Below are 27,571 nucleotides of genomic sequence, written 5' to 3'. Positions count from 1 at the left end.
CAGTTTGTCAAAACTCCAAAGGGGAAAATCCCCACACTCAGCAGATGAACACTCATATCCAGACCGATGTGCAGAAACACAAGTCAGCCAGTTTTCCTTATGTAACTGAGAGTGCTCTTTTCCCCGCCTGTACTGAAAGGGCGCTTTGTTTTGTCAGGCAATGTTTTCCTGCTTGCTTCTATTTTTTCTGTGATTGATCCTCAGTGTTATTTCTTTTATTATTATGCTTACAACTTCCATTCTAGGATATTTGCTATTTGGCCAATTTTATCTCATTATTTGTGAAAAAATGTGCTGTAAATCAGTAAAGATCAAAAGCTAGGGAGGGCAGGGGACCAGGGGAGAGGGTAGGGGAGAGGGCAGGGGGCCAGGGGAGAGGGTAGGGGGCCAGGGGAGAGGGTAGGGGAGAGGGCAGGGGGCCAGGGAAGAGGATAGGGGAGAGGGCAGGGGGCCAGAGGAGAGGGCAGGGGAAGGAGAAAGGAGGAAGGAGGAAGGAGCACTATCAGGACCTCACTTGAGCCACCACATAATTTTTATAAGAAAACATTCATCTTTATTATTGAATCTAGAACCATTATTTTATGATATCATCTTTTAGCATACTCAGATGGATTGACATTCAATGTGGACAGCAAGCTAGCTCACAAATCAACAGCAGGAGTCTCCAAGCAGCCATTGAGAGAGTGCAGCAAACTGTCCTTACTGTGGTAGGAGTTCCAGTAACCTCTGGATGTTTTTGGTAATGATAAGGAAAAGCTACTGCAGTCTAGAGACAGGTCACCTTCAGGCTTTAAAGACTGGCTGCCAGGGGCCACAATGACATAGTAATCCAGGAGCCAAAAAACAAAAAAGTAAAACAAAAAACCCAAACCAAAACAAACAAAAACACTGGAAAGGAACGGGAGATTCAAAATATTTAAAAACTATCGCAGACAGATACTTGGCATACTATGATTTGATAGTTTACAGTGACCAACATAACAGCAAAGACAGACAGGATTATTTATACCTTTAGTATATAGAAGACAGGTTTTTCAAGTCACAGTAATAAATCCTGTGATAGCTCCTGAGACAAGTTGCCTTATGCCCCGCACCCTTGCTATGCCAGTGAGAAATGGGAACACAGAAGAAAAAGTGGCTTACTCTAGGAGAGTCAGGAGGTCCTTGAAAAGTGACAAACTCTTTGTTATTAAATGACAAAACATAGTTAGAGGCTTTATTTAAAAATCTCTCACTGTTCATTATCAAAGTTACAAGATTGCTTGCATACCAATAGACTGACTGTAAACAGGAAAGTCTCATTAAGGAAAGATGGGTTTACTGTAATTTGATCTTTTACAAAAAAATTACTGCAAGTTATTAATAACAGAATTTCTCTTTTACTTTCTTAAGTCTAATTCTATTGAAAATTCAACCAATGTTTCCACTCTCCTGCCTAAGGTTCAACCATGGTCACCTTAGGAAATACCCCAGTTATTTGTTAATCAGAAATACAAACTGTGGCACATTTCCATTTTTTTTTTTTTTTCATTGAGCAAAGGCTTCGGCTGCATTGCATTTCACGAGAAGAGGAGGCTGCAGTGGTCCTGTCTGTCTCAGCGAAGCAGTGGTGCACACTCAGCCCTGCCCGGGTGCCCTATCTCTCATGGAATCTTCTCCTTGGCTTGCAGCAGCCCGGGTTTCTGTTGCCTCCACCGAACCTGACTGAAGCAAGGGTGTCACGCCTCGTTGTCCTGACTCAAGGTGGTTCCATCTAGCGAGGAGGACACGCTCTTCAATCTGTTGGCTGGGGGACAATGCTAATATGAAGAAAGTTATCTGGGTAGCTCAGATGCTCGCTCAGCCACTGCAGAGGGGTTTCCAGCATTGGCTCGATCCCGTGAATCATCACCTGGCTCTTCTTCTCTCCATCTGTTCCAAGAAAGAGATCCAACAGTAAAAAACACAGGGAAAGAGGACGACTTGCCTTTTCAGGGTCCTGAGTGAATTAAATGGATTTCAAACTTGTTTTATCCCCTCAACAGGAAATGAAGACAAGGAGAAAGTTTAGATGTTGCAAAATGTCTCATCCTAAACAGAAACCTGAGGGCTGCAGTGAATTCTGATAAAAATTCTGTTGCTCTGCGAAAGTGTTTGTTCTTTCTTAATTACTGTGCTTGCCTGAGATTGACGTTAGTGAAACCATGCTGGAGAAAACAGCAGGGTGAACCCACTGACCAAAATACTCTAGGTACACAGTTCAAACCACCACAGACGACTGTTGAAATGGCAACTCTGGAAGGCCACACAACACACCCTTAAAAATATAGGGCAGAAATGATCCTGAATCAGAACAGAATTCGAGAGGATGTTTAACAGCTGGGAGCTTTGCTGATTCTCTGAAATGTGCTCAAGTATTTCCCACAGTGTTGAAAGTAATAAAAAAAAATAGCACAATTAAAGCTGGGATCACAGAGAGCCAATAATCTGACTTAAAGATTCTTCATTAAGAGTCCCAAAACCTCATCAGGTTTTACTAATATTTGCTGCTTGCTCATTAAAATAGAACTATAGGGCTGGTTACAGGACTCAACTGAGAAGCGCACTCGCTGGCAGGCCAGATGGCTTCCAGTCTGATCCCTGACACCCAGGGTAGAAGCAAAGAACCTAGTCCCCCAAGTTGTCTTCTGACCTCCATACTCATACCAAGAAATGTGGGCAATCACTTCTACACTAAAATGAATTCAAACATAATACAAATTTAAAGTATGCTGCAATTAATGCCTTTAAATTCAAATTGTATTAACATTAAAAAAGCAAAACAAACAAACAAACAAACCCCTAATGTAAAGAACAGCTCTCCAACATACCCCTCCCCCAACCAAACAAAAATAACCAAAATGGAAAAGAAGGAACTATTTGTCACCCTGTGGTACAACTCCCTGACAGTGTCTTCAAAACATCATGGCAACCCTCAGCATCCTGGGAACCAAGGAGAACAGGGCTAGCGCTGGTGGACAGGGTCACTACAGCTGCTGCTAGTATTTCTGTTCTACTCCAAGTGCCTTTCACTGCTCTAAGGGCTGGGACGGCCTGGCTCCACATGAAAGCAGAACCTTTAAAGAAATATTCAGCCTTCCTTCAGAGGCTGAAGGGTAGGTAGGCAGGGAGAGAGCAACAGCAGACATGGAAACACTACAGTCAAAAGAGAACTCGCAAATTAAAAACCTGATAAGCATGCTACCAGCTACCAACTTCAAACACAACCAAACAAAGCTTGCCCTTATCCCTGTCACAGTTCAGCTTAACTCTGGGGAAAGACCATTGCCTTAGGGCCCCAGAATCTAAAAATTGCCTCTCTTGCTTTCCTTTCCCTATCTTAAAACAAACCAACCAACCAACCAACCAACCAACCAAACAAACAAACCCCCCCACTTGTATGATTTAGTTAATGCACGTGTATCCGAGTCTAAATGGGTGTGTGCAGGAGTAGAGTGTCCAGCGGTCAGATGAGGGTGTTGGATCTCTGGACCTGGAGTTACAGGCTATTGTGAGCTCCCCAACATGGGTGCTGGGATGCAACCTGGGACTAGCACACGCTTAAAGGCTGAGCCACCTCTCCATCCCTCTAGCCAGCTTTGTTGCATCTATGCAGACATTATTTTATGCAGCTATAATCACAGCATTAATACAAAGAATGGCTTCAGAATGCTGGTCAGAAGCATCTACAGACAGAGAGCAAAGCTGCACACAGAGCACAGAAGGCTGCACCTCTAATCTTTGGGAAGACTTAAGAACCAGTGTCTAGATGGATGAACCCAAGGTCCCCAGAATGATTTCTTAGAATATCTGAAGACGTTTCCAGTGTGGTTCTCTTAATATTCTTATTATATATTTCTTTGAGCTATTTTACTATTCTCAGAATTCCCTCCTACTTAGAACTGAGTCACACACCGAAAGCGTGGTGAGAGTAAAAGTCCCCTCTGTGTGCAGGTTCTCAAGCCAGCCAGCCCTTCTGAGAGAGTAAAGCCTAACCAGTCACCGCTCAGCCTCAGCACAGGTCCTGACGCAGCACAAACACCAGCTCCCATCCACTGACTGTGTCCCAGCCACTGCTGCACATGTGCCTGACAAGGCAGATGACCAATCCCGTTAGAGCACTGTGTCCTGGTGTAAGCCAGAGAACATGAGAGGCACTCTAACTGCATCAAACGTGCCTTGTCGTGCCATCGTGTGCTGGGAAGGCAAGTTCTGCGTCTCCAGCCTGCAAGCTGGGGTCATTCTGAACTCTTGCATGAATGTGTTCTAATCTTAGACACCTAAGTTGGGCCTACCTGTGCCTACCTCTCTTCAGAACAACTTAAGGTGTGAGCTAAGGCCTGGCATGGTAGCCTTGTTTGAAATCTGAGCACATGGGAGGCACAGTCCTTAGGACAGCTCTTATACTACCTGAAAACATTCCAGTGTATGGTTCTCTTAACACTCTTACTCTATAGACTACGTAAGATCCCATCTCAGAACAAAGGAGAAGAAAGCAAAGACAGACAAGACGACGATGTGAAACAGTTGTCACAGCACGCATCGATCCAACACTTCATCAGTATTTCTCCTTTGCTTTGTTTTCCGACTTCTTTCTAAAAGTAACTAAACAGAGGATTCTTGGGATGGGGCCAGTATACAGCCATATGTACAACAAGAATAAATGCACACAATGATATAAATCAGGCATAAAGGAGAAAGGCCAATCGTGCAGACAGGTGCTACTGACAGACACACTATGAGTTCAAACCCTTGAATCCCCACCCTGGGAATGGATGGCCAACTTCATTTCTCTGAGATTTCATTTTATAGGAAGTGAAGGTTGCATATAGGGTCCTACCTAGTTCACACTCTGATCCACCACCACAGCACGAGGAAGGTTAATGGAGGAGAAACAAACAGGCTGGCTGGTCCTCTGCTGCCCTTCTCACTGAACATCAGTGACGTGCGTTCTCAGACATGCTGCACACGTCAAGAGAAGACGTCACACCCTGTCTTCACATTTCTGAGGAGGCTGGGTTGGTAATGCACTGAAGGCTGACAGATGACTGAGACATATTCCAAGTCCTATCTGGTGCCCGGAACCCAAGGCCACCTAGGTCTCCATGAGTTGAGTGTCACGGGCTGCAAACCTCTGCTCTATAAAGTCCTAGCAGACCTCCCAGTTCTAATCAGGATCCCATTCTTTCACACCACAACAGCAAAGTCTTCCCTTCAGACGTCAGCCATCAACATTTACTAGCTTAGACTCTAGCTAAATGCGCCTCCAGTTCCTCATCTTAGAGAGTGAATAAAGTCTCATCTCTAGGGCTCCTTGAAGAATAAAAGAAGAATTAAAGAAGCGAGCCCAGGGGTTGGGGAGATGGTTCAGTGATAAAGAGTTCAATTCCCAGCAACCATAGGTGGCTCACAAACCATCTGCAATGTGATCTGATGCCCTTGTCTGATGTGTCTGAAGACAGCTACAGTGTACTCACATACAATAAATAAATAAATAAATAAATAAATAAATAAATCCAAAAAGAAGAAGAAGGAGAAGCAGCAGCAGCAGCAGCAGCAGCAGCAGCAGCAGCAGCAGCAGCAGCAGCAGCAGCAGCACAAAGACCAGTTGAAGCTGCAAGAGGGTTTGGACATAGGAGGTATTCAATGAAGTTAGTTCATTTCTCCACCCTTCCTAGGGTATGAAAATATTATAGAGAAAATGAAAATGAGCTCTGAGCTAGAGTTCAGGCGGTAGAGAGGTTGCTAAGTGTGCACAATGCCTTAGGTGTGATCTCTAGCACTACCCAAGTTGGCTGTAGCAGCACACAATCCCGGCAATACAGCGGGTAGAAACAAAAGAACCAGAGTTCAAGGTCACACAGCAAATTCCAGGCCAGGCAGGGCTACATAAGACCGTGAGGGTGGGGGGAGTCAGTGGGAGAGCAGGTTGAGAAAGGGGGTCAGAGAAGGGGAGGACTATGCTCTCAAGAATGGTAAGAAGTTAATTCTTTGGTACTAGATATCCACCAAGATCTATAAAACAATATGGACTTAATTATGTGATTGGCAGCCAAGAGGTTATAAGAACTTAGCCTCTAATTATTCGGTGGCATTGTTCAAAAAAAAGGGGAGGGCCAACAAAACCCCAGACTCAGTAATATACAAATTATATGACATTCAAAATAATGTCATATAATAAATAAATAATAATAAAAAGACATAAAATATATTCAACATAAAAATCCAGTGAGGGGCTGGTGAGATGGCTCAGTGGGTAAGAGCACCCGACTGCTCTTCCGAAGGTCCAGAGTTCAAATCCCAGCAACCACATGGTGGCTCACAACCATCCGCAACGAGATCTGGCGCCCTCTTCTGGAGTGTCTGAAGACAGCTACAGTGTACTTACATATAATAAATAAATCTTNAAAAAAAAAAAATAAAAATCCAGTGAAATACCTCACCTTACAGTCAAGGGAGCCCTGACTTATTACGATAATATTGTTTAAAAGACTTCAAGATTCATTTTACAAAGATTAAAAAAAAACCAACAACAACAACAAAAGCAAACCAACACCAGGGAAGTGGTGGTACCCTTTAAACCCAGTAGTCAGATGGGTGAGTTCAAGGCCAGCTTGGTCTACAGTGCTACACAGAGAAAGCCTATCTCAAAAAAAAAAAAAAAAAAAAAAAAAAAACACACCAAACACCGCCCCCCCCCCAGCAGCAAGAAACCCAAACCAAACAAAAACTGACAAACAATAAACAAAACAAAACAAATCTTCCTTCAATCCAAACAACAAAACCCACTTAAACAGAAACAATGTTGCTCTTATAAAGACTTTTCTACTCTTCAGCCTGCTTCCTGAGAGCTCACCCCATGATCACTGGCCTGCTGGGGACAGAGTGCTCAGGTCCAGGCAGACAGCAACACGAAGCATACTAGGGTCTTTAGAACAGGCTGCCTCAGTTTCTCGGGACATCTTGCAGTTTCTTTCTGATTGACAGACACAATTGGAATTTTAGTTTACAAAGGAAGCTAAAGGAAAGGATGAAAAGGAACATAGCCTTTAATGAGAAGTTTCAATTGAATTAATCTCTTTTGAGGTTCACACCTCTAAATATGGAGGAACAGAAAGCTCAGATCAAGTGAACTGACACCCAATTTAACTACTGCAGCTTCAGGGTTATTTTATGATTCAAGAACAAATTTTGTTAAAAATAATTTAATAATTGTAAGAAAGTTTTAAGACCAATAAATAAAGAGACAAGCTTTTTGATTACCACTAACTAGTCTGAACAATTTTTCTCTAATCTGACAAATTCCTCAGATATGTTCATGAGTAAAATGCAGCCTGAAGCCACTGCCACGAGACAGCCCAGGCTGAAATCTGAAGCGCCATACATCATGCTCTGACTCGGTGGGCCGCGGTGGCAACAGTCAGGGAGGTCAGGTCGGGGGTTAAAGCAAGCCAGGATATGGCCAAAGGAATACATCAAACACTGATTTTAAAAGGGCAATTAATCTTACGCAGAAATGCTTCCTGGGGAATGAGATCTTCATCTTAAGAGCGCACTCCACACTGCAGCAGTGAAAACGAGCATTCCTGAGCACTGGGCTTTCATCCGTGATCACAAACAGAAGGAACGCTGTTTATCAGAGAGCTACAAGCCTTTCACGGCACTCCATTAACATCTTCCGGGTCTATGCTCACTCAGTGCCAGCTATAAGGAGCCACTCACAGTCCACGGATCCATTTTCCATGTACAAACTACCTAGCATATATAATATTTTATTTCTAAAATACTTTCAGAGCCTTGGCTCTTTAGATGGTATCATCAACTTCTCAGCACGTGCATTCGCTTGACTTTTGCTTATAGCCATTATATGAGAAAGACATAAACCAAAAATTTAAAATTAAAACCATATAATTAGCCATAATAGAAAATGTAGATAGTGACTGTTAGATGATTTAAACAAACTGATCAAGAGCCTCATGACCATCAAGTTTAAAAAGGTGAAAGTTAAACATGGCCTTGTTCACCTAAAAAAAATGGATAAAATTATAAAAAACTGGAGGGTTCAAAATATTTTCCTTAAAAACGTTATTGCTGTTTGTGCACTGTATGTGCATACGTGCATGCGCCACGGCACATGCGGAGCAGGCAGAGGGTAGCTGTAGAATGACTTCTCTTTCCACTTTGGGTTCTGAACTCACATCACCAGGCATCTTTACCTGCTGAGCCTTTTCCTCGCCCAAGATACTACTGTTGTGACTGCATAAAGGGACCAAGTAACTTTGAGCTTATTGTTGGCAGATAGTACATGTGACTGGCAGAGCAGCTGCACCATGTGACAAGGCTGAGGAGCACAGAACACGTAACTGTGCACATGCGACTTCATTTTCTAGTGCCGGCAACAGAGTAAGGGTTGCACAAGCCTATGCTTTCCACTTTTGGAAAATCCAGGTTAACTGATTTAGCTTCTTGAGATTAAGATAAAAAAAAAAATGATGGAGAGGAAATCAGAGGCATCTTTTGTTGGATCCAGTATCACATCACCTCCATTAGTAGAGAAAGAAAATAATCATTTTCGTTCTTTGATTTTAGAAAAGACATTATATACCAATGGATGTAGATCTGAAGAGAGTCTGTATCAGCAAGACTAGTCAGAAGTGCCTGTGCGCTGGACAAAGCATGAGGACGGACAGAGAGGAGAGCACTCAAGACTCATTTATGTTTACAGTGCGGGTGCGGGATAAATTTAGTAAACTATAATTACCAAGTTTAGGCTGAACCTTAACAAGGATTATAGTAGATCTTTGCTCACAGAGGGCCAGCATTTACATTGCTTTTAGACTTCCCACTGTAGACAGTGTTTCTTCCATAAAATATAAATGCAATCAAGAATAAAAAACAACAAAAACCAGGCTGGGAAGAAACTACAAAGGAGGGCTCCCACTACAGGGGTGACCCAGTGCTGTGTGGATCACTACAGTAGTCCTCTTGAATGGCAAACGCTCAGTTAGTACCAACAGAATCTACAACCTACTTCTGGGCCTCTATGCTTCAGCAAGTTATATGATGACAATCTAGCCTGCTCCAGGGCATGAAGTGATGGTGGCGCTGTGGCCAACCTTGCTTCTCTTTCCTCCTGGGACTACACTTCTGGCATATCTAATTCCATCTAGAAACTAGTTTCTAAAACAGTCAATCCATGGCATGGAAGTCTTGCCATAAGTGAAGGTATAATTGGCTTTTCTAAGTTTCCCATAAAATTTTGTTTGTAAAAATATATTAGCAAACCTATACAAAAGAAATACCAGGCTAACTGAAAACCTTAGAAAAATATAAGACTCTAAAGTCTCACATGGGAAATGTTGTCTGACTTTCTTCAGAATGCAACAGGAAACTAACTTATTTCATAAACTCAGACACCTAGGTCCGTTAAATTTTTAATGACTGTCCAATTCAAATGGCAGGAAGGCACAGATAGACATTAGTTCAGTCTGTGGTGAGAAAGGGACTAGAGTTATAAAGCCATCACCTCATCCTTCCACACTATCTGAGGGGGTGGGGCTGCAGTTCTGACGTGTGCTCACACATTCCCATGCTTGCTCCTGTGGGAGCAATGGCCCAGCAACCATGTGACTGCTAACTGCAGTGACAGCTCATGCTCTCAGACAGCCATAGGGATCTTTAATCCTGTCCACCACCTGAGGATACTTCCGGGGTTTGTGTTCCCACCCCAGCTGCTGTGTCTGAAATCAACACTCCATATGGAGAATCACTGTACAGACACCATGTAGAGTATGGAAAAATATGAATTCACTAAAGTTCTATTTTGTGAACTTCTATGGTTTTCTCATAAAGCCTATTAAAAATAAGATAACTGCCAGGCATGGCGGCACACACCTTCAACCCCAGCATTTGCAAGGAAGGCAGAGGCAGCTGAATGAGTTCCAAACTAGCTTGGTCTACACAGCAAGTTACAGAGGGTCAATAAATAGTAAAACTGTGACACACACACACACACACACACACACACACACACACACACACACACAGAGGAACTGCACAAAGAAAATCATTTTGAAGTTAGATCATCTAAGTTGGACATGCCAAGTCCCTAGCTTCAATTTCACTGTGTTCCACAGTGCCTTTACACCATTTCTGAGCTTACAACAATTTCAGGCATATCTGAAGGCAGAAGTCTCTCAAACAGCGTGGCAGGAGCCTTTAGGCTCCATGGCACACACAGGCAGCTGGTAAGGGCTTTACAGTGGCATGTGAGGTGTGGCTTGAGCCCTTTCCTTCCCAACTGTCTGCCTTTGGTTCGTCTTACATTAAGACTCCATCTTTACTCTTCCCTCACTATGCACAACACATCCTCAGTGTGGGTCACCCCACAGCTGTACAACTTCCTGCCCATTCCGCCTGGCCAAAGCTTTCTACAGAGCACACAATGTATCTTTCATATCTGAGAGCGACAAGACAAGATATACAGCCCTGAGAGAGTGAATGACTGAGATAAAATTAAGTCATCACATGGAACCCAGAAGTCAACAGTTGTAAAGGACCCTAGGGCGTTACGGAGTAAGGAGTGAAGTGGCCATCAGAGGAACTGGACAGGGCAGAGCGCTTGCTCAGCTATCCACCTCTCAGGAGAGCTGGAGGACACTAGGACTAACCTGCCATGGACCAAGTCTTTCTTCACACCTTCTGTTTATGTAATACTGAATATAAAACCATGAGAAAATAGTTCAACACAAATAATTAATCAATGAAACCTTGAAGGAAATTCTAAAACCAAGAATGAAGGTTTGTCAGTCTAGACAGGAAACCATTGCAGAAAGCCCTTAAAAATTGTGATAGGGATGCTGAAGTGTGCCTCTTCACAGCTGACAGCTTCTGGCACGTGGGGGAGGGGCTATCTTTAAGCAGCTGGCCACTAAGAGGTTGACCATGCGCCCCTGAGTGGATGGGCAACCCAAACTGGACTGCACATATTTTTCTCTTCTATCTTGGGGGAGGGAACAAGAGTGGTGGTGGACCTGAAAGGACTGAGAAGTAAGTGTGATAAACATGCATTGTGTAAAATTCCCAAATAAAAATACAATGTTGAAAAATAAAAAGATTGCAGGCTTGTTACACTATCTTACACTATGTAGCTTACTAGATTTTTATAATTATCTTGGAACATTGGGAAATAAAATATGACCCAGCAAAATTTACAGGCATTTTATATTCTTCTAAATAAAAATTAAGCATATGGTCTTTGACTTTTTAAATATTAACATTTAGTTTATTTCTCGCCTTCCATCATGTGGCTCCCAGGGATTGGACTCGGGTTGGAGGCTGACAGCAGGTGCCCAGCCAGCCAGAAGCACATGGCTGGGCCTGCTTCCTGACACTGCCACGTAGTATACTGAGAGAGGAAGGTGTGTAACTGCGGGCCTAGAACAGAAAGGCAGGTCTCAGAGTCATTTTAACTCCACTGAAACCACAGGCACCACGTACCTGTGCTCACCTTTGGTTTCTTTCTTCCATGTTGGCTAATTCCCCTAACTACTTACAGATCAGAAGGACTAGAACAAAGCAGCTCACTGCAGTACTCCCATGACCCCAGCTTCGCTGCCGTAATATAGCACATTCCACTGTCACCATGACGTAAGACATATTCCTCCACGTTCCGTTCACTTCTCACAGGGAGAAGCAGGACATGGTGCCACACGGGCTCTTTGAGTACTTTCTCTTTTTATAATGTGATGACAGCTAGTTCTTATCCGTGCACACCCAAGTTTCAAGTCTTTCACTTTCAGCTTGAGTGCAGGTATGTCAAAATGCTACACACTGACAGTGTACAGGTATCCTAATCTGCACAGAGTAGCTCTTCACTCAGAGACTGCAAGTTTCTGATTACTCTCCACAGATTTTAAATGATTTTTTTTTCTAAAAATAAATACAAAATGAAAAGAGGCAAAGATAAAAGTTTTCCAAAGAAAAAGACAGAATTGAGGACGTGCCCAATTTCATGGTATGAAACTTAACACTGCATACTGGGACTATCTATGTACTACTGTCAATGAAACATGGGTGCTCCCATAAACCAACGCACTTGGCTGGCTGCTTTGGGGAGAAGCCTGCTATTCACTCACAACACCTGAGACAGTCTGAAGCTCAGACGGCTGCACGTTAAAGGGTTTTTGTTATTCTTTCTTTATTTTATTATATGGGTGCTATGTCTTCATGTTATGTCTGTGCATTTGATCTCCAGAGCCCATAGTAGGAGATCCTGAAAGTTGTCCTCTGACCTGTCCTCTTGGCGCACTCAAGGGCTGTCTGTCTCTGTGTCTGGCTCCCCCCCCCCCCCCCCGCCCTCTGTGTGTGTGTATAAATGAGAGAGAGAGACAGAGAGAGACAGAGAGAGACAGAGACAGAGACCAGATCAGAAGGCAAAGCTTGTGAAGGCTGCAGCTCTTAATCTCATCCCCCAACTGAATACCCAGGAGATATTGGAATGTCTAGGGATGCAAAGCCTGGGCTAACTGAACCCAAAGGCCACAGCTCTGTACAGATGCAAAGGTGTTTCTGACTCCCCCCAGCCCTCACTTGAAACCTTCCTCAGCAACTCCTAACAGCCAGAAACTGGCCAGCAGGAAATAGATGAGCTCATACAGCAAGTCAGTGAAAGAAATCAAAATTCCAAACCCTACTGCTCGGGTTAAAAGGAACTATTAAAGTTACTTTTACTAAACAAAGCACAAGTGTACCTACCCTGCAGCAAACACAGGCCACTCACTACAGACTTTGGAGACTGGGTTTAATGTGATGGTCTCACACTCAGTAATCAAGGATCCCACAGGGCCATTTAAAGAAATACACCTAAATGACTTATTTCTGGAAACAGATTATGGCTAAGCATGTTAGCACATGTCTGTAGGCCAGCACCTGGGAAGCAGAGACAGGAGGATGGCTGTGGTCTGTACAGTGAGTTGTAGACCACCTGCGAGGAAAGAGGGCGGTTACAGAGAACATGGGCAGGGCCTCACCACAGTTCAAATGAGGAAATCAGTTTCTGTTCCACAACCTGGGATGCAGGGAAGACACTCGGAGGCCTGTCATCCTCTAACTAGTGTGGGAACAGTATTCAAAAACCAACGAAGGTTCTCAATTTCCAAAACCTGAGGCGACAGGAGTTAGATGCATGGGGAAATGCCACTGGGCCTCCAAACGGGACCCAAGGCAGAGAGACTGCTCTGAGCTCCTTCACACCAACTTTATTTTATAAGCACACAAATATATTATCTACTTACTAGAAGACATTATAAAAAAAGCCCTAAACACAACCCATTAAAAACTGAATACAATTCCATCAGAATTAAAACTATTTAACCATCAGAATTCTACCTCACACCAGTCAGAATGGCTAAGATAAAAAATTCAGGTGACAGCAGATGCTGGCGAGGATGTGGAGAAAAGGAAACACTCCTCCATTGCTGGTGGGATTGCAAGCTTGTACAACCACTCTGGAAGTCAGTCTGGAGGTTCCTCAGAAAACTGGACATAGTACTACTGGAGGATCCAGCAATACCTCTCCTGGGCATATATCCAGAAGAAGTTCCAACTGGTAAGAAGGACACATGCTCCACTATGTTCATAGCAGCCTTATTTATAATAGCCAGAAGCTGGAAAGAACCCAGATGTCCCACAACAGAGGAATGGATACAGAAAATGTGGTAAATTTACATAATGAAGTACTACTCAGCTATTAAAAACAATGGATTTATGAAATTCTTGGGCAAATGGATGTATCTGGAGGGTATCATCCTGAGTGAGGTAACCCAATCCTAAAAGAAGTCACTTGATATGCACTCACTGATAAGTGAATATTAGCCCAGAAACATAGAACACCCAAGATACAATTTGTAAAACACAAGAAAATCAAGAAGAGGGAAGACCAATGGGTGGATACTTCATTCCTCCTTAGAATAGGGAACAAAATACCCATGAAAAGAGTTATAGAGACAAAGTTTGGAGCTAAGACGAAAGGATGGACTATCCAGAGACTACCCTACCCAGGGATCCATCCCATAATCAGCCACCAAACCCAGACACTATTGCATATGCCATAAAGATTTTGCTGAAGGGACCCTGTTATAGCTNTCTCNTATGAGGCTATGCCAGTGCCTNGCAAATACAGAAGTGGATGCTCACAGTCATCTATAGGATGGANCACAGGGCCCCCAATGGAGGAGCTAGAGAAAGTACCCAAGGANCTGAAGGGGTCTGCAACCCTATAGGTGGAACAACAATATGAACTAATCAGTACCCCCAGAGCTCGTGTCTCTAGCTGCATATGTAGCAGAAGATGGCCTAGTCGGCCATCACTGGAAAGAGAGGCCCCTTGGTCTTGCAAACTTTATATGCCTCAGTACAGGGGAATGCCAGGGCCAAGAAGCGGGAGTAGGTGGGTAGGGGAGGAAGGCAGAGGGAGGGTATAGGGAACTTTCGGGATAGCATTTGAAATGTATATAAAGAAAATATCTAATAAAAAGACAGACCATAGATTTTTGGGGGAAAAACCCTCCCAAGTTCTTCCAGAATATAAAATATTTCTCAAAACAGAGTATTGGGAAAATAATAAAATGGGGGCCACTTCGTTCAAGGCACCTGGGAGAGAAAATCAGGGCCTGTGATCAGAAGCTGCAGCTCTGCAGCCGACAGCCGTCGCTTACTCAGCACACCAGATAGCCTGTCTTCCTTACACAAATAAACACAGCAGACAGAGTTATCAGTAGGGAAACTTAAATGAGGGAAACGGAGAGCCATCACTGTGAGATGCCGACACTATAAAACATGTCACCGGTGTGAAGAAACCGAAGCCTTCCTGAGTCCCGTGGGGGGATGGCAGGGAAGAGACGGTGAGCAGGCCAGCACACTGTCTGCTGGTCCCAGTCACCCCACCTCTGGGAATTTACCCTGGAAATGAAAAGATGTTCCAGGAAAGATCCATGCCAATGTTCACAGCTGAATTAATCAGAAAGGTAAAAAGTTGTAAAGACTTCTCGGTGACATTCCACCTAAGCAGGAGTATTCCTCAACGAAAAGAAGCCACTGAGACAAACAACACAACCCACTGTGCTGGGTTACACGCCTACTTAGCATAGCATTCGATTTATAGGAAGTGAATTTTAAAAGGCAAATCATAGAGACAGACAGTCAAGCAATGGCTGCTTACAGCTAACAGCTCCAAGTGTGCAGAAGGGAACACTCTGAGGGGACAAAAATGTTCTCTTCCAAATTCTGACCTGAGCTTTGTAGAGTTTACGTTAAAAAGCTGCTGAGATATCAAATATATTGAATGGCAGGAAGCCTTTAATGAAAGCTAACATTATAAAAGAGTGAGGTGGGACTGTGACCAAGGCCAAACAAAAACTTAGTGTTACCTCAAATTAGTTATCATAAATAATACCGCTTGAGCTAAGCCTTACACAAGGACTTCAGGAATTCCAATGGTTAGTGAACACTTACCATGAGACGCTCTGATACTTAGTCTAGGCGCTAAGGTGAGGCAAGTGACCCTCTGAAACCAGTAAGTCTTGTCTGTCTTCAGTAACTCTGCTGGGTTCATGCTGTGCTTTTGTCACCCTTTCTGATTTAGTCCTGTCTCCATGCCTACACTGGCTCTAATTCTATTTCTCAGGAAAACCACTTCCTTAGATAAGGAACTACTGAAGTATTGCTTTCATGTTTAATAATTCCTTACCTCCTCCCTCCTAGGTCTAAGTGAGAAAGCCTGCTTGGTGTGTAAATGAACATGCTGTACATGGCTGACGATTCCTCTTACAAAAGTAATCAGTAATGTTGTAATAGACCACGAGGCTGAAACTGCAAACTACTGAGTTAATGGGCAATGGCTGGGTGCGAAAAGCAGCAGGACACCTGCATTTATGTCCATATGCATGTGTGTATGCATGTACACATTTATAGCAGCTCTCGTGTGGAAATCTGAAATGCCCACACTGACTTTAGCACTGAGGCAACAGCACATGTGGAAAACTCCACAGCTGACCGCACGTGACAGCGCACATAAAAATGTAAGCACACTAAAAATACCATGGAAATCACCTTTAGGCTGTGCGTATAGGTAGGTGGATATGTGTGCACAAATTTGACATTTAAGCTTGCATTCTATCCCCAAAATAATTCATTACATGTATGCAAATATTTCAACTTCTGAAAGAAATTTGGAACACTCTGAGTGCCAAGCATCTCAAATACATGTTTATGTGAACTGATTTTCAAGTATACAAATTCATGAGAATAGAACTTACAAAGCCCCAGAGCACAGGAAGTATATTTTATTTTGTCAGACAGAAGTGACTTCGGGTTTTGTGACAATTGCTATAAAACAAAAGATTTTACCTTAAAAGGTAAGGACAATTCTTCCTAAAATGTGCCAATATAGAATACTCACTTAACCTCAGAAATCAAAGGTTTCACAGAGAAAACGGCAGCGATGTGTCACAGCTGCTAAGTGCCTTACCTTCAGGGGCGACGGCGGAAGGACAGACTTCTCTGAGGAGATCTCCAAGTGTGTGCAGCTGTCCATCTGCGGCCACAGGCCGGAACAGCTTCTGAATGAAAGGCCGCTCAGTCGTGGTCTATAGGGAAAATAAAAACCCAAGCAAGTCAGTCTGTTGCTGTTGCTGCTGACTACAGACCCATAGATCACAAACATGATCTGACATTAGTGTCTTCTGCTGTGGGGTAACCATGAATGCAGATAATAACAGTAAGGATCAGTGGTGTGAGATCACTGGGCAAAGGCTAGCATAAATGCTAGTCAATCAAACTCATGCAAGTATGGAATCTCAGACACTTTAAGTGATACAACACAACCACCAAATACAGAAGCAGTCCTCAGCTCCAGGTTTTCCAAGGGGCTAAAGATATGACTCAGGGGTTAAGAGTACTGGCTGCTCTTGTAAAGAACTGAGGTTTGAATCACAGTACCGAAAGGGTGGCTCACAACCATCTGTCTCTCTTGTTCCAGGGAATTCCAGGGGAATTACCATCTTTTCTGGCATCCAAGAGAACCAGGTATGTCTGTGCCATATACACATACACACGGGTAAAACATTCACACACATTTTTTAAAAAACGTTTTTCAATCTTTAAAAAGAAGGTTTTGAAATGAGTCTTTTGTAAGAGAGTTAAGTAGGGCAACAGACATTTGATAACAATGAATTCATATCAAGAATCCAAGGTTTGACAGAGGTAAGGATTTCAGTACTAGGTATGGGATATCTCCCTGCAAGTTATTAGCCCCACAGACTACCCAAACAACACAAGGTCCTGCCATTGCTCTTGGTTGCCCACCATAACTAGACAGTAAGGCTATAATGCTAAAGACACCGCACATTCTAGTTGTAGGACATAGAGAAATCAATTTGGAACTGACCTGAAAATTCTTCCCTGCTGGCTAGCTTTCCTAGTGCTGGAAGGCGCTACACAGGCCACTGGGGGAGAAAAATCATCAACAGCATTACCCAGTGGTGGTCCCTGCAGCAATACTGACCTGTCACACAAGATATGCCCAAGAGGTTGAATACTGGCATTGACTTTTATGGGAGTCTTTCTGATTAAACCCAAGGCTTGCTCTGTAAACCTGGTCAATATTCCCTGGCTGGGGAGGCCACCAGCCCTAGTGGAGAACACACTATGGTTGTTGTGCTAAACAGCCACATTGTTGAACTTGTTTCTACATGCTTATATTTACACCTATGGATAAATGCTGCTCTAAACTGTGGTCAGAGAAGGTTCTTGCAGTAGGCAGTGATACAGAGACACATAACTGGTCCAAGCCCTGAGAGTAAGTTACTGATGTCCATCCCTAAATAGGTAGTCTATTATCAACCCTCTTAGTCCCAAGGCTCACAACTCACAGAAGTATGTATTTTGCGGGTGGTGGAGGGCAGAAAGAATTTCATGATCAGACAATGCAGGAGTGTGGTGAAATGATGTCCTCTGGATGTGACATGGACAGTGTACTCAGGAATGCACAGCAGCTATGGTTACCTGGACAAGTCCAAACCAGTCAACTTTACAGCATAGATAGGGGAGGGAGCGCTCAGTGATTTCTACCCAGAGCTGAGGAGTTATTGACAGTTGCTGGTTGTTCAAAGAGACTCATTATTCTTCGAGTGTGTGGTTGATGGGAGGTTGTCCTTGCATCAGTGGATAGCCCCACACCTATGTGCATACAGGCAGCATTAATTGAACTGAGAGAGTTACTGAAGGAGAAAGAGGAGGAGGAGGAGGAGAAGAATGAGAAAGAGGAGAAGGAGAAAGAGGAAGGAGGAAGAGGAAGGAGGAAGAGGAGGAGGCGGAAGAGGAGGACAACAACAACAACAACAACAAAGAAGCCATGGAAGGAAATGGAAATACTGGGATTTGGTTTAAGTATGATCAAGGTAGCTGCATTCATATGAAATTGTTCAAGTATAAATAAAAATAGTTTTAAAAAACAAGCCCCCAAAAGAACCCTGATTAACTATTGAACTAAACAGAAAATTTCTCAAAAGAGTCTACTGTTAGAGTGGCAGGTTCACAGGGCAGCAAAGCATCAGGACAGTTACCAGTCACCAGATAGACTTTTTACTCCTCAACAACAAGGCCTCAGGATAGTCATCACGACAGACTTGACTCCTCAGAGGCACACTCCTCTGCTCACTTTAAGACTATTTTCCTTTCATGAGTGACCAGAGTACAGAAGCTCTGCCATCCAGTAGCTCTGGCTGGCCTGGCACTTCCACCCCACCCCCACTCCGCTCCTTAGTGTTGGGATTGCAGCTGGGGTGCAACACTGGCTCAACACCCCCATTTCTTCTGTGTGTTGTTGGAAGGCTGCCAAGCACAAATTAAGAAATGAAAACTATTTCTTTTCACCTCAATTGTTAGTCCATTTTATGAGATTAAGTTTTAATTTTAAGCCTCCTGGTATAAGAAGTCACAAAATGTCTAAGAACAAAATTATGTCTAACCTAAGACTATGACTTCAAATGTCCTTTGGGGATATTATGCTTTTAATCAGAGGAAGTTCTTAGGCTTCTTGAAACAGCTAACATTTTTGAAAGAACTAACAGAAACTAAAACATGAGTAATAACCATGTAACTATGAGCAATTTAAGGGATATACAATAAATGCTAAAAACTGGATGTGAACAACACAGCTGAGAATTTATAGCAATAATAAAAACAAATTGTGCAAAACAATAGCTCAGCAACACTTATCAGAAATAATTTGGTTTTCTTCACTAACTGGTCCACAGTTAAAATTTATTGTTATCTTTTTATTTATAAAGCCTATAGTTTAGTATACACATTAAAAAAAAAAAACCCAACCTATCATGTCTAGATAACTGATCAACTACACAAAGATAATAAAGTTAGGAAAGCCTCAGAAGAAAAGAAATGAAAAGGGACTAGGGCAATCACTTAACATCGCCACCACCCACTTAGGACTGTCGGTCTTCCAGGTCACCAAGAGGCTTTTAAGACCTTTAGTAAGGGAAGTGACCTGATGAAAGACACCTTTTCTCTCTCCACACTAATGGAGAGCAGCATGGGAGACGAAGTGAAGGTGTATCAGGCTTGGGTGGGATGGCAGGGATGTGGACAGCAGCACTGCCAGAGTGAACTCTACAGGATCCTGTTGTCACTCATACCTAATTAGCAGCAGAAAGGTGAGGTAGCTGAGTTACAAAACTTACTTAAAAACAACAGGCAAAACAGGAAAAGCCAAATAGTGATGGTTACATGTTAAAAGGAAATTCTAATTCCAGTATTGAAAAACACATGCCCTGTTACTTCTCAGTATTGCTCCTGTTTTCACTATCCCAGAACAGTAACAATAAATCTTTCCACAGTAACACACCTTAACACAACACCATAAAATGGTGACCAAGACAGTTCTCCAAAGGGAAGTGCTGCTTGTATCCATCACAGAGAAAATGCAAAAGAAAAAGGCTACCAAACACAGCCAAGGCCATCAGCCAATACTGCATCAGTGCCAACAGGACAACTCCAGTTCACTGCAGCCAATTTCCTAGACTCACCTGGTAATTTAGAGATTAGAAAACACATAAACAGTGTAAGAGACACTCTCACAAACTATGATCAAGTCTGCGTCTCAGGCATCTATTCTTGATTTTTAAGGTATTGTTAAAGAGTATAGACTCTGATGTGATAAAGAACTAGCTGGTGGTTATCATTCTTATAGAATTATGGTCACAATGACCCAACTTCTCCAAAAGTAACTACATTACAAACACACATGGCTGTGTACAGATAAGGGCAAAACACTCTACCCTGCAGAGAAGCTCAAGCAGGAAGAAAGACAATTCAAAATAGCTTTAGGAAGTCCCTGAAACTGACCAGATTCACTAGGCCTCTCCTGCCACTGTAAAGAATAAAAACTAAGAGTCCCATTCCTTAAAGGGAAGCTGAGCTACAAAGACAATCAGACAAGGTGAGGGGCAAAGATGACTGAGACCAGACCAGCTGCCTGGAAGGGGTTTAGACCAACTGAAGAACTTGGAAAGGACACTCTGCAATCAGTTGAGCTGCCTGCAGGCTGTACAGTGTGTCCCAGGTTCCTAGCTTTTGTGACCTCCCATTCATGCTGGGAAGGCATTGGTGATGTAGCTGTCTTTGAGCCATTTCTGCTCCAGTGAGTAGCCCCTTAGCCACACTTCTGTAAGTATCCCCAATAAACCTACTGGTTCATAAACTTGGACTTTGGTGGTGTCTATACTTCACTCTGCTATAAATCCCTATCTGGAGTGAATATACCTGTGTGTTGTGTCTTCCCAGGAAAAATTCTGTCGTAAAACAAGAATGCTCAGGACAACAAAACTTAGACACAGCTTTAATTCAAAGGAAAGAAAGAACAGTGTTTTAGAGAGACTTCTACTTAAGACTTTGCTTAGGCATAACCTAATGATGACAGGGACTGACTTACTAAAGGCTGGGCAGAATTTCCTAGCAGTAGTCCCCTGAAGTTGTAACATCACCCAGACATTAGAATAACTATGTTTTAAATTAAAAATCCTCAAAAATAATAAAACTCAATTCTGCACAAATGATACTTTCCCAAATTAAAAACCTCGACAATTGCTAGGTCACCAGATCTCCTTGCTAGCAATGAGTTTTTTCCTATGCCAATGAAAGACTCTATAGTAAACCATAGCTACTTCCATTCCATTCATAATGGTAGGGACATCACAATGATTGGCATAAGGAGAACTGCAGAGGGCAGTGATGTTTCCTCTTTTTAAAAAATAGCTTAAGAGAGTGTTTGTAACAAAAGTGTGAGTGAAGAACAGGGAGAAATGTTCAAGTAGGAGCCTGGCTCACCTACGATCCCGAGTGTCCTGTACCAGGACTGCTCAGTAAAGACTTGTCCTGTACTTTGGAGGGCATCCTCATGCCAACTCATGGATCGATGGATAGCACACACGCAAGTGACTGTAATACCGTAGTACACGAGAGCAGAACCGCAAACTGGGTGCGGTGAGGAAATACCAGAAAGCCGAACACAAAGCTTCACCCAGGGCTTGGGTCATACACAACTCAGTGATAAAAGCACTTGCCTACCACGAGCAGGGCTGGGCCACTAGATGCCAGCAAATCAAACCCACAAACTCACCAACAAGAACAAAAATAGAGAGAAAAAAAAAAACCCCACCAAAAACAAACAAACAAAAAAAACCCCAAACCCTAACAAGTTACATAAGGTAACGTTCTAAGAGTGAGAGACACCCTAGCAGGTATAGAGTGAAAGCAGTTAATTGCACAGCACATTCAAAAGACGATGAAAACCAAGGAGAAATCCAGATGGCCTCAAGCTTCCAACTCATAACAGAGCTTGATTTATTCTTTAATGAAGAAAGAGATAATCACATTTCAGCATTCATGGGAACCTGGAGTAACAGCACTTGTTAGAAATTAGTGGATAAGAAACCCCAGCTAAGGGCCAGTGTGCAGAGCACAGCAGAACAGACAAGTGTGACTGGAATCCCAACTCCTAACACAAAGCACTGCCTCTAAGGGAAATCCAACACTGGAGTCCTCTCCTCAGTCTGATAAGCTGGGAAATGCTACCTATCATTAATTATTATGACATGATAGTAAGATAGATCATTCCTAAAATGCAGACTGAACAATGCAGTATGTGGTAACAAAGGCTAACTCTTTTCACTCCTAACTTTTAAAGCACTATTAAATAAAAGGGAACAGTAGTTGTTACAGAAACAATTACAGAGAGAATCAAAAGTAATTAACAGTCTCCTTCAATTTCCTTTGATACTTTATTAATTCAAATAAGTGCTCATGGCACAAAGTCAAAGAAAGCGCGTTACACAGGCGCACTGTCAGACTTTACCAACAGTAACCTGATGAAGGCTTCAAACTGTCACAGCAGATAAATTCATGCATGTCAAATTGTGCATCACATGCCTTTCAGAACCAGGTTCATATTTAAATTAGCTTAAGAATACACACAATTACAAGATGTATTCAATAAAAATAACAGAGAGGTTTAAACACTGCTGAGGACTTTACAGTCAAGTCTCTGGGGGAGGTGAGCGGGCCCCAAGCCTTTCATGCCTTATGGAGGGAAATGTGAGTGGGCTGGCTAAAATACTCTGCAGGCCCCTCTCAATAGTCCCGACAACATCAAGAAATAATAATTAGATTTGAAGCTGTCATTATTACAGCCAGGAACACTTAATCTCCAAAGCAGCAGAGTCTTAATTGAGACTCTGATTAAATGACACACATACATCCAAATACATCCTCACATCTGGCTTAAAGTGTGTTTTGTCTCATTGAAATTATTACACTTGTAATTCTGTCTAGACAATGCCAAATACAGTTTGCCACATAATAGTTAAAGCAAATGTAGTTAACAGTTTGTGTACTCCTCACATCCTTTCACTATAATATACGTGGTGCAGAGTAGCATGGTGGACTACGGAAGACAGGAATCTATGATGCTGAGCCTTCTGATAGAACACATGGGCTGCTTGAAAATACTTGCTTTACTGTTTGTGTGTATGTGCAGTGTATTTGTGTGTACACATAGGCTAGGGGCTGTCATCTTGTTCTTTTCTTTTTTTTAATAACTTCACTTTATGTTTTACATTTTAAAGTTTTATTCATTTAATTTTATGTCTTTTGCCTGTATGCATGACTGTGTACCATGTACATGTCTGGTTCCCATGGAGGCCAGAAAAGGACACTTGATCCCCTGAGACTCGAGTTACAGATGGTTGTTAGCTGCCATGTGGATGCTGGAAACAAACTCAGGCCCTCTGGAAGAGCAGCCAGTGCTCTTAACCACTGAGTCATCTCTCCAGCCTCACCTTACTGTTTGAGACAGGGTCTTTCACTGACAGAGTCAGTCCCTGTTTCAGCTGGCCAAGCTGGTCAGTGACGTCAGAGGGCTCAGTGGGTTTAGAGCAGCACACAGTCACATGAGGCTTATGTGAGTGCTAGGGGTCTGAGCTCAGGCTCTCACATTAATGGATCAAGTACTGGGCCAGCTCCCTAGCCCCAGTTTAATTTTTCATATGAAAAATTTAGTAGCATGACTATAGAAAAAGACTCAAGTAAAGACAGTATTGTTAATAATTCTAGAAATAGTTATCTTAATACACTAAAGATCTCTCTCCAAAAAAATTATACTAAGAGAATCATAAAGTTTCATTCTAGTTAATAACTTAACATGTTTGCTAATTGTCTTGAAAGCCACACTAAAAAGTTAGATGAATACAAGAATCCTGTAACTAATTAAGTTATTTTCTTTTGAAAAGTCAAAGGGTAGTTTTGCATGAACTTTTTATCTTTACAGACATTACTGTAAAATAAATTAGAAGCATTTCCAATTTGTACAAATACAGCAGTAAGAGGAAACGTCTGAGTGAAAGCAGCCACGCTGATCTCAGAAGTAGGGCTGTTCTGAAGGCCAGTCAAATATCTTCCCCAGGAGACAAGCTGACTCTAAGCCCAGCCAAGAACCCGTGACTGCACAGATGCAGAACAGCTTCCACGCCCACCCCTCATACACGCTCCACCAGTTTTACAGTGAGTGCTGAAGCTTACTATATGGGTATATTATTATTTTTTGATGATGTATATAATTTTTCAGTGTAGCCCAATGAAGTATCAATAGACTATATGAAAATTCTTGTCCAAATTTTTGAAGCAGCAAACAAAAGTGGTAATTCATAGATCTGACTGCTGATATAATCTACAGGCCAGCAAGTTTAAAAATAAAGCACTTGACTATTTTGAAACACGCGAAAAGTCATGAAGTAAAAGCACAAAACTCTTAGAAGAAAACCAAGGGAGACGCCTGCAGCCTTGGACTAACAAGGTTAGGTCAGGCTTTCTCAGCGATGACAACGTAAAAACAGCAACAACAAAGATTAAACCAAAGACTGAAGAGTCTGCGCTTCAAATGTTACCATCAAGAAAATAAAAAGAAAAATCCACAGAATAAGAGGATATATTTGCAAATCATACGTCTGATAAGACTAGTACCTAGCATATACAAAGAATTCTCAAAACAATAGAGAGACAATCTCATTTAAAAATGATCAAAGGGGCTGGCAAGCTGGCTCAGCAGGTTAAGGTATTTGCTGTACAATCCTAATGACCTGAGTTCCATCCCCAGAACTCATATAAGGGAAAGGAGAGACGAGACTCCACAAAGTTGACGGGGTTGGTCTTGTGCACTGTGTATTCAGATACTGACCTCTGAGGCCAGAGATCTGGTTCCAGTCCAGCTGCTGGCACTGTCATGGGAATTGAACCATCTCCTGGATCAGTATCGCTCACATAAAGAAGGCTCCCCAATGATCTTATTGTTTAATAAAGAGCCGATCAGCCTATGACTGAACTTCTGGTCCCAGGGAGAGGGTCCGAAAGGAGTAGGAGGAGGAAGAAAGGAGATGACCATGAGGCAGAGGGTCCAGGAAGCGCTGTGATGAGCAGACCACCAAGGCATTTGCCATGAGGACACACATGGAGCAGAACTCAGACTGAAGGTAAAGACCATGTGGCTGGGAAGTAGACAGCTTAGAGGGTTAGAATTCCTGAGTAGCTGAGCAGTCACAGTGCTCAACACTTGTGAATAAACATAATCGGTCTTTGTGTCAATTATTTGGGAGCTACAATGGGAACACACAAGGCTATATCATGCTTGAATCACTGACAGTTTTCCTCTAACTTCCACATGTGCACTGTGTGATGTGTTGACATATACATAATCACACACATATATATCATGACCATGTATAATACGCTGGACTAAAAAGGGTAAAACTGAGCAAGCACTGGCAAGGATGCTGGCAGCCTCATTCACAGTGGGCAGGAATATGGTGAAGATGCTTTGGAAAATACACTAACAATACTTTGAAACACTAAACAACACTAAACAAACAATCGGCATATAGCCTGTCAACTGTACTCTTTAAATACCCACAGAAGAGAAATGAACATAAGCAATCACCATGAAAATCAGCATTAATACTCGCTACAGCATACAGTCAGAACAGCCCTAGACAGAGACAATCCAAATGCTTATCAACTGGCAGTAGCTGTACACTGGACCATACAAAGACCCTCCCCTGAAAATTACTCTAGTTGAGCAATCATGATCTACAAGTAGGAGCCTGGGACATATGCAAGTGAAGATACAAAGCACTGTGTATTGTAACACCCTAGTTTCTTACAATATCCAAAACAGGCAAAAAGCACAAAGACAGAAACTGAGCTAGTGGCCGCAGTAAGTAGGGGTGAGTGAGTGCTCCTGAGATTTGGTACAGTGATGATTGCATGACTCTGTCACCGTCTAAATGAGAGACATGCATGCTACTAGACTGACAACTCAATAAAACTACTACACACTCAGGTGTAGTTAGGAGAAGAAAGAGCCAGACACTGCTGCCTGCCACACACAAAAGCTTTTGTTTGAGCTTTCTTTTTAATTCTTACTCATACAACGTGACAGGAGTGATGTGTCCTCTTGGGGAAGTCTCAAGCTTTGTGAGTAACTATGAGTTCCTTCAAACAATTATATATATTTTTAAAAAAAGGTCAATAGCACCCAAACAAGGGTTAGAGAACTATTCTTATCCTTATCAGTTCAGAGCATTTCACACTTCCCCCAACAGAACAAGCAGCATAGCAATTCTCAGAATGGGAGAAAACCTTGCCTGATTGCCAAAACTCATTTAATTTTTTATGACCTGATAATTAAAACGCAGCTGGAAAGATTTTAAAGCACAAGATGTTAGCTTAAAGATGAATGCTTACTAAATGCATGCTGTTAACAGGGTCACTGTGAGTACATGTGCACCACAGGTGCCAGGTCCCCTGGAGCTACAATGAAAGGTGCTTATGAGCTGCTCCAATGGGTGCTGGGAGCCTAACTCAGGTCCTGTCTACATGAGCTCTTAATCCCTGAGCCACCTCTCTATCCCCAGAGTCACCTTCCATCCATGTGATCTGTGCATTTATTCATGATCTTGAGTGTCTTCTGTGGTCAACTGAAGTACTTTTATAAATCTAGTCACCATGAATGGGTTTTATGATATGACCTTGAACAAGTAAGGAATTCCTGCCCCCCCCCACCTCTGGGGTACTTCCAGGTAGGTGCACAGAATGGGGTTTACCTCTGCTCCAGCTGTCCTAACTCCTAATGACGCTGCCACTGTTGGGTGTGACACATCGGCAAGCCGATCAAGGCTGATACACAAAAGCCCACTGTGCAGGGAGTACCTGTCCTTCTGTCGCAGAGACCTAGCCAATCTCTTCCACTGCCTCTTCATGCAAACTCTCAACTCAGCATTCAAGGGTTGGTACAACATGTCTTCCTGGGCTCCATGGAAGCCTGGAAACTGGAGTCTTCTCCCAGTGCTTTGTCACCTGGAACTGCATGTAGGCCAAATTGGGCAAATCTGGCACTGAGCATCAATTCAGAGGCCTGAGCAATTGCTTGGTGATCAGCAAGTCAGACAGCTTTTGTAAATTGTAGGACAGCTTCAATGTATCCATCTAGGGCATCAGTGTCTACTATGACACCACTCAGGGCATGCTCCCAGACCTAAGAATACAGAGACCACACTGTGGTGAGCTGGTCATGGAGGGGGTGACTGCTGAAGTTGGAGCTGTGTCTTACCCCTGTGACAAGGCGCAGGGACACATAGTGCTGCAGAGTGGAGGGAAAGTGTGGAGATAGCCTGGACTGCTGTAGAAAGATCTTCAAAGATGAACATAGAAAGGTGTGGAACGTGGAATGGTCCAGCATTCTCTGTGGCAGAGGCGAGGCTTCCTCCTGGCCATCTACAACAAACTACATGCAGCAGGTCATAAGAGGCCACCCAGGGAGTCCTGAAACTGCTCCTGGTAATTGCCAATCACCCCTCCAGGAAGGGGTGGAGAGAGAAAGGCTTATCCGTTTCCTTTAGTTTTTTTTTTTTTTTTTTTTTTTTTTTTTTTT

General features: G+C 42.8%; 1 protein-coding gene across 2 annotated transcripts in view; it reads right to left on the bottom strand.

The window, feature by feature from the left end:
- Positions 1 to 527: 527 nt before the first annotated feature.
- Atg5 (autophagy related 5) overlaps positions 528 to 27,571 on the bottom strand; it is a 94,203-nt gene continuing 67,159 nt past the window's right edge. For both annotated transcript variants that reach the window (XM_021174066.1, XM_029482723.1), the window contains 2 exons: positions 16,547 to 16,664; positions 528 to 1,911 (listed from right to left, as the gene is read on the bottom strand). In XM_021174066.1, the coding sequence (XP_021029725.1) occupies positions 1,775 to 1,911; positions 16,547 to 16,664 (255 nt within the window). In that variant the 3' untranslated portion in view covers positions 528 to 1,774. The remainder of the gene's footprint in view (positions 1,912 to 16,546; positions 16,665 to 27,571) is intronic.

This window comes from Mus caroli, chromosome 10 (genome assembly GCF_900094665.2).
Source record: "Mus caroli chromosome 10, CAROLI_EIJ_v1.1, whole genome shotgun sequence".
Lineage (NCBI taxonomy): Eukaryota > Metazoa > Chordata > Mammalia > Rodentia > Muridae > Mus > Mus caroli.
This window is presented reverse-complemented; position numbering and strand designations above follow the sequence as displayed.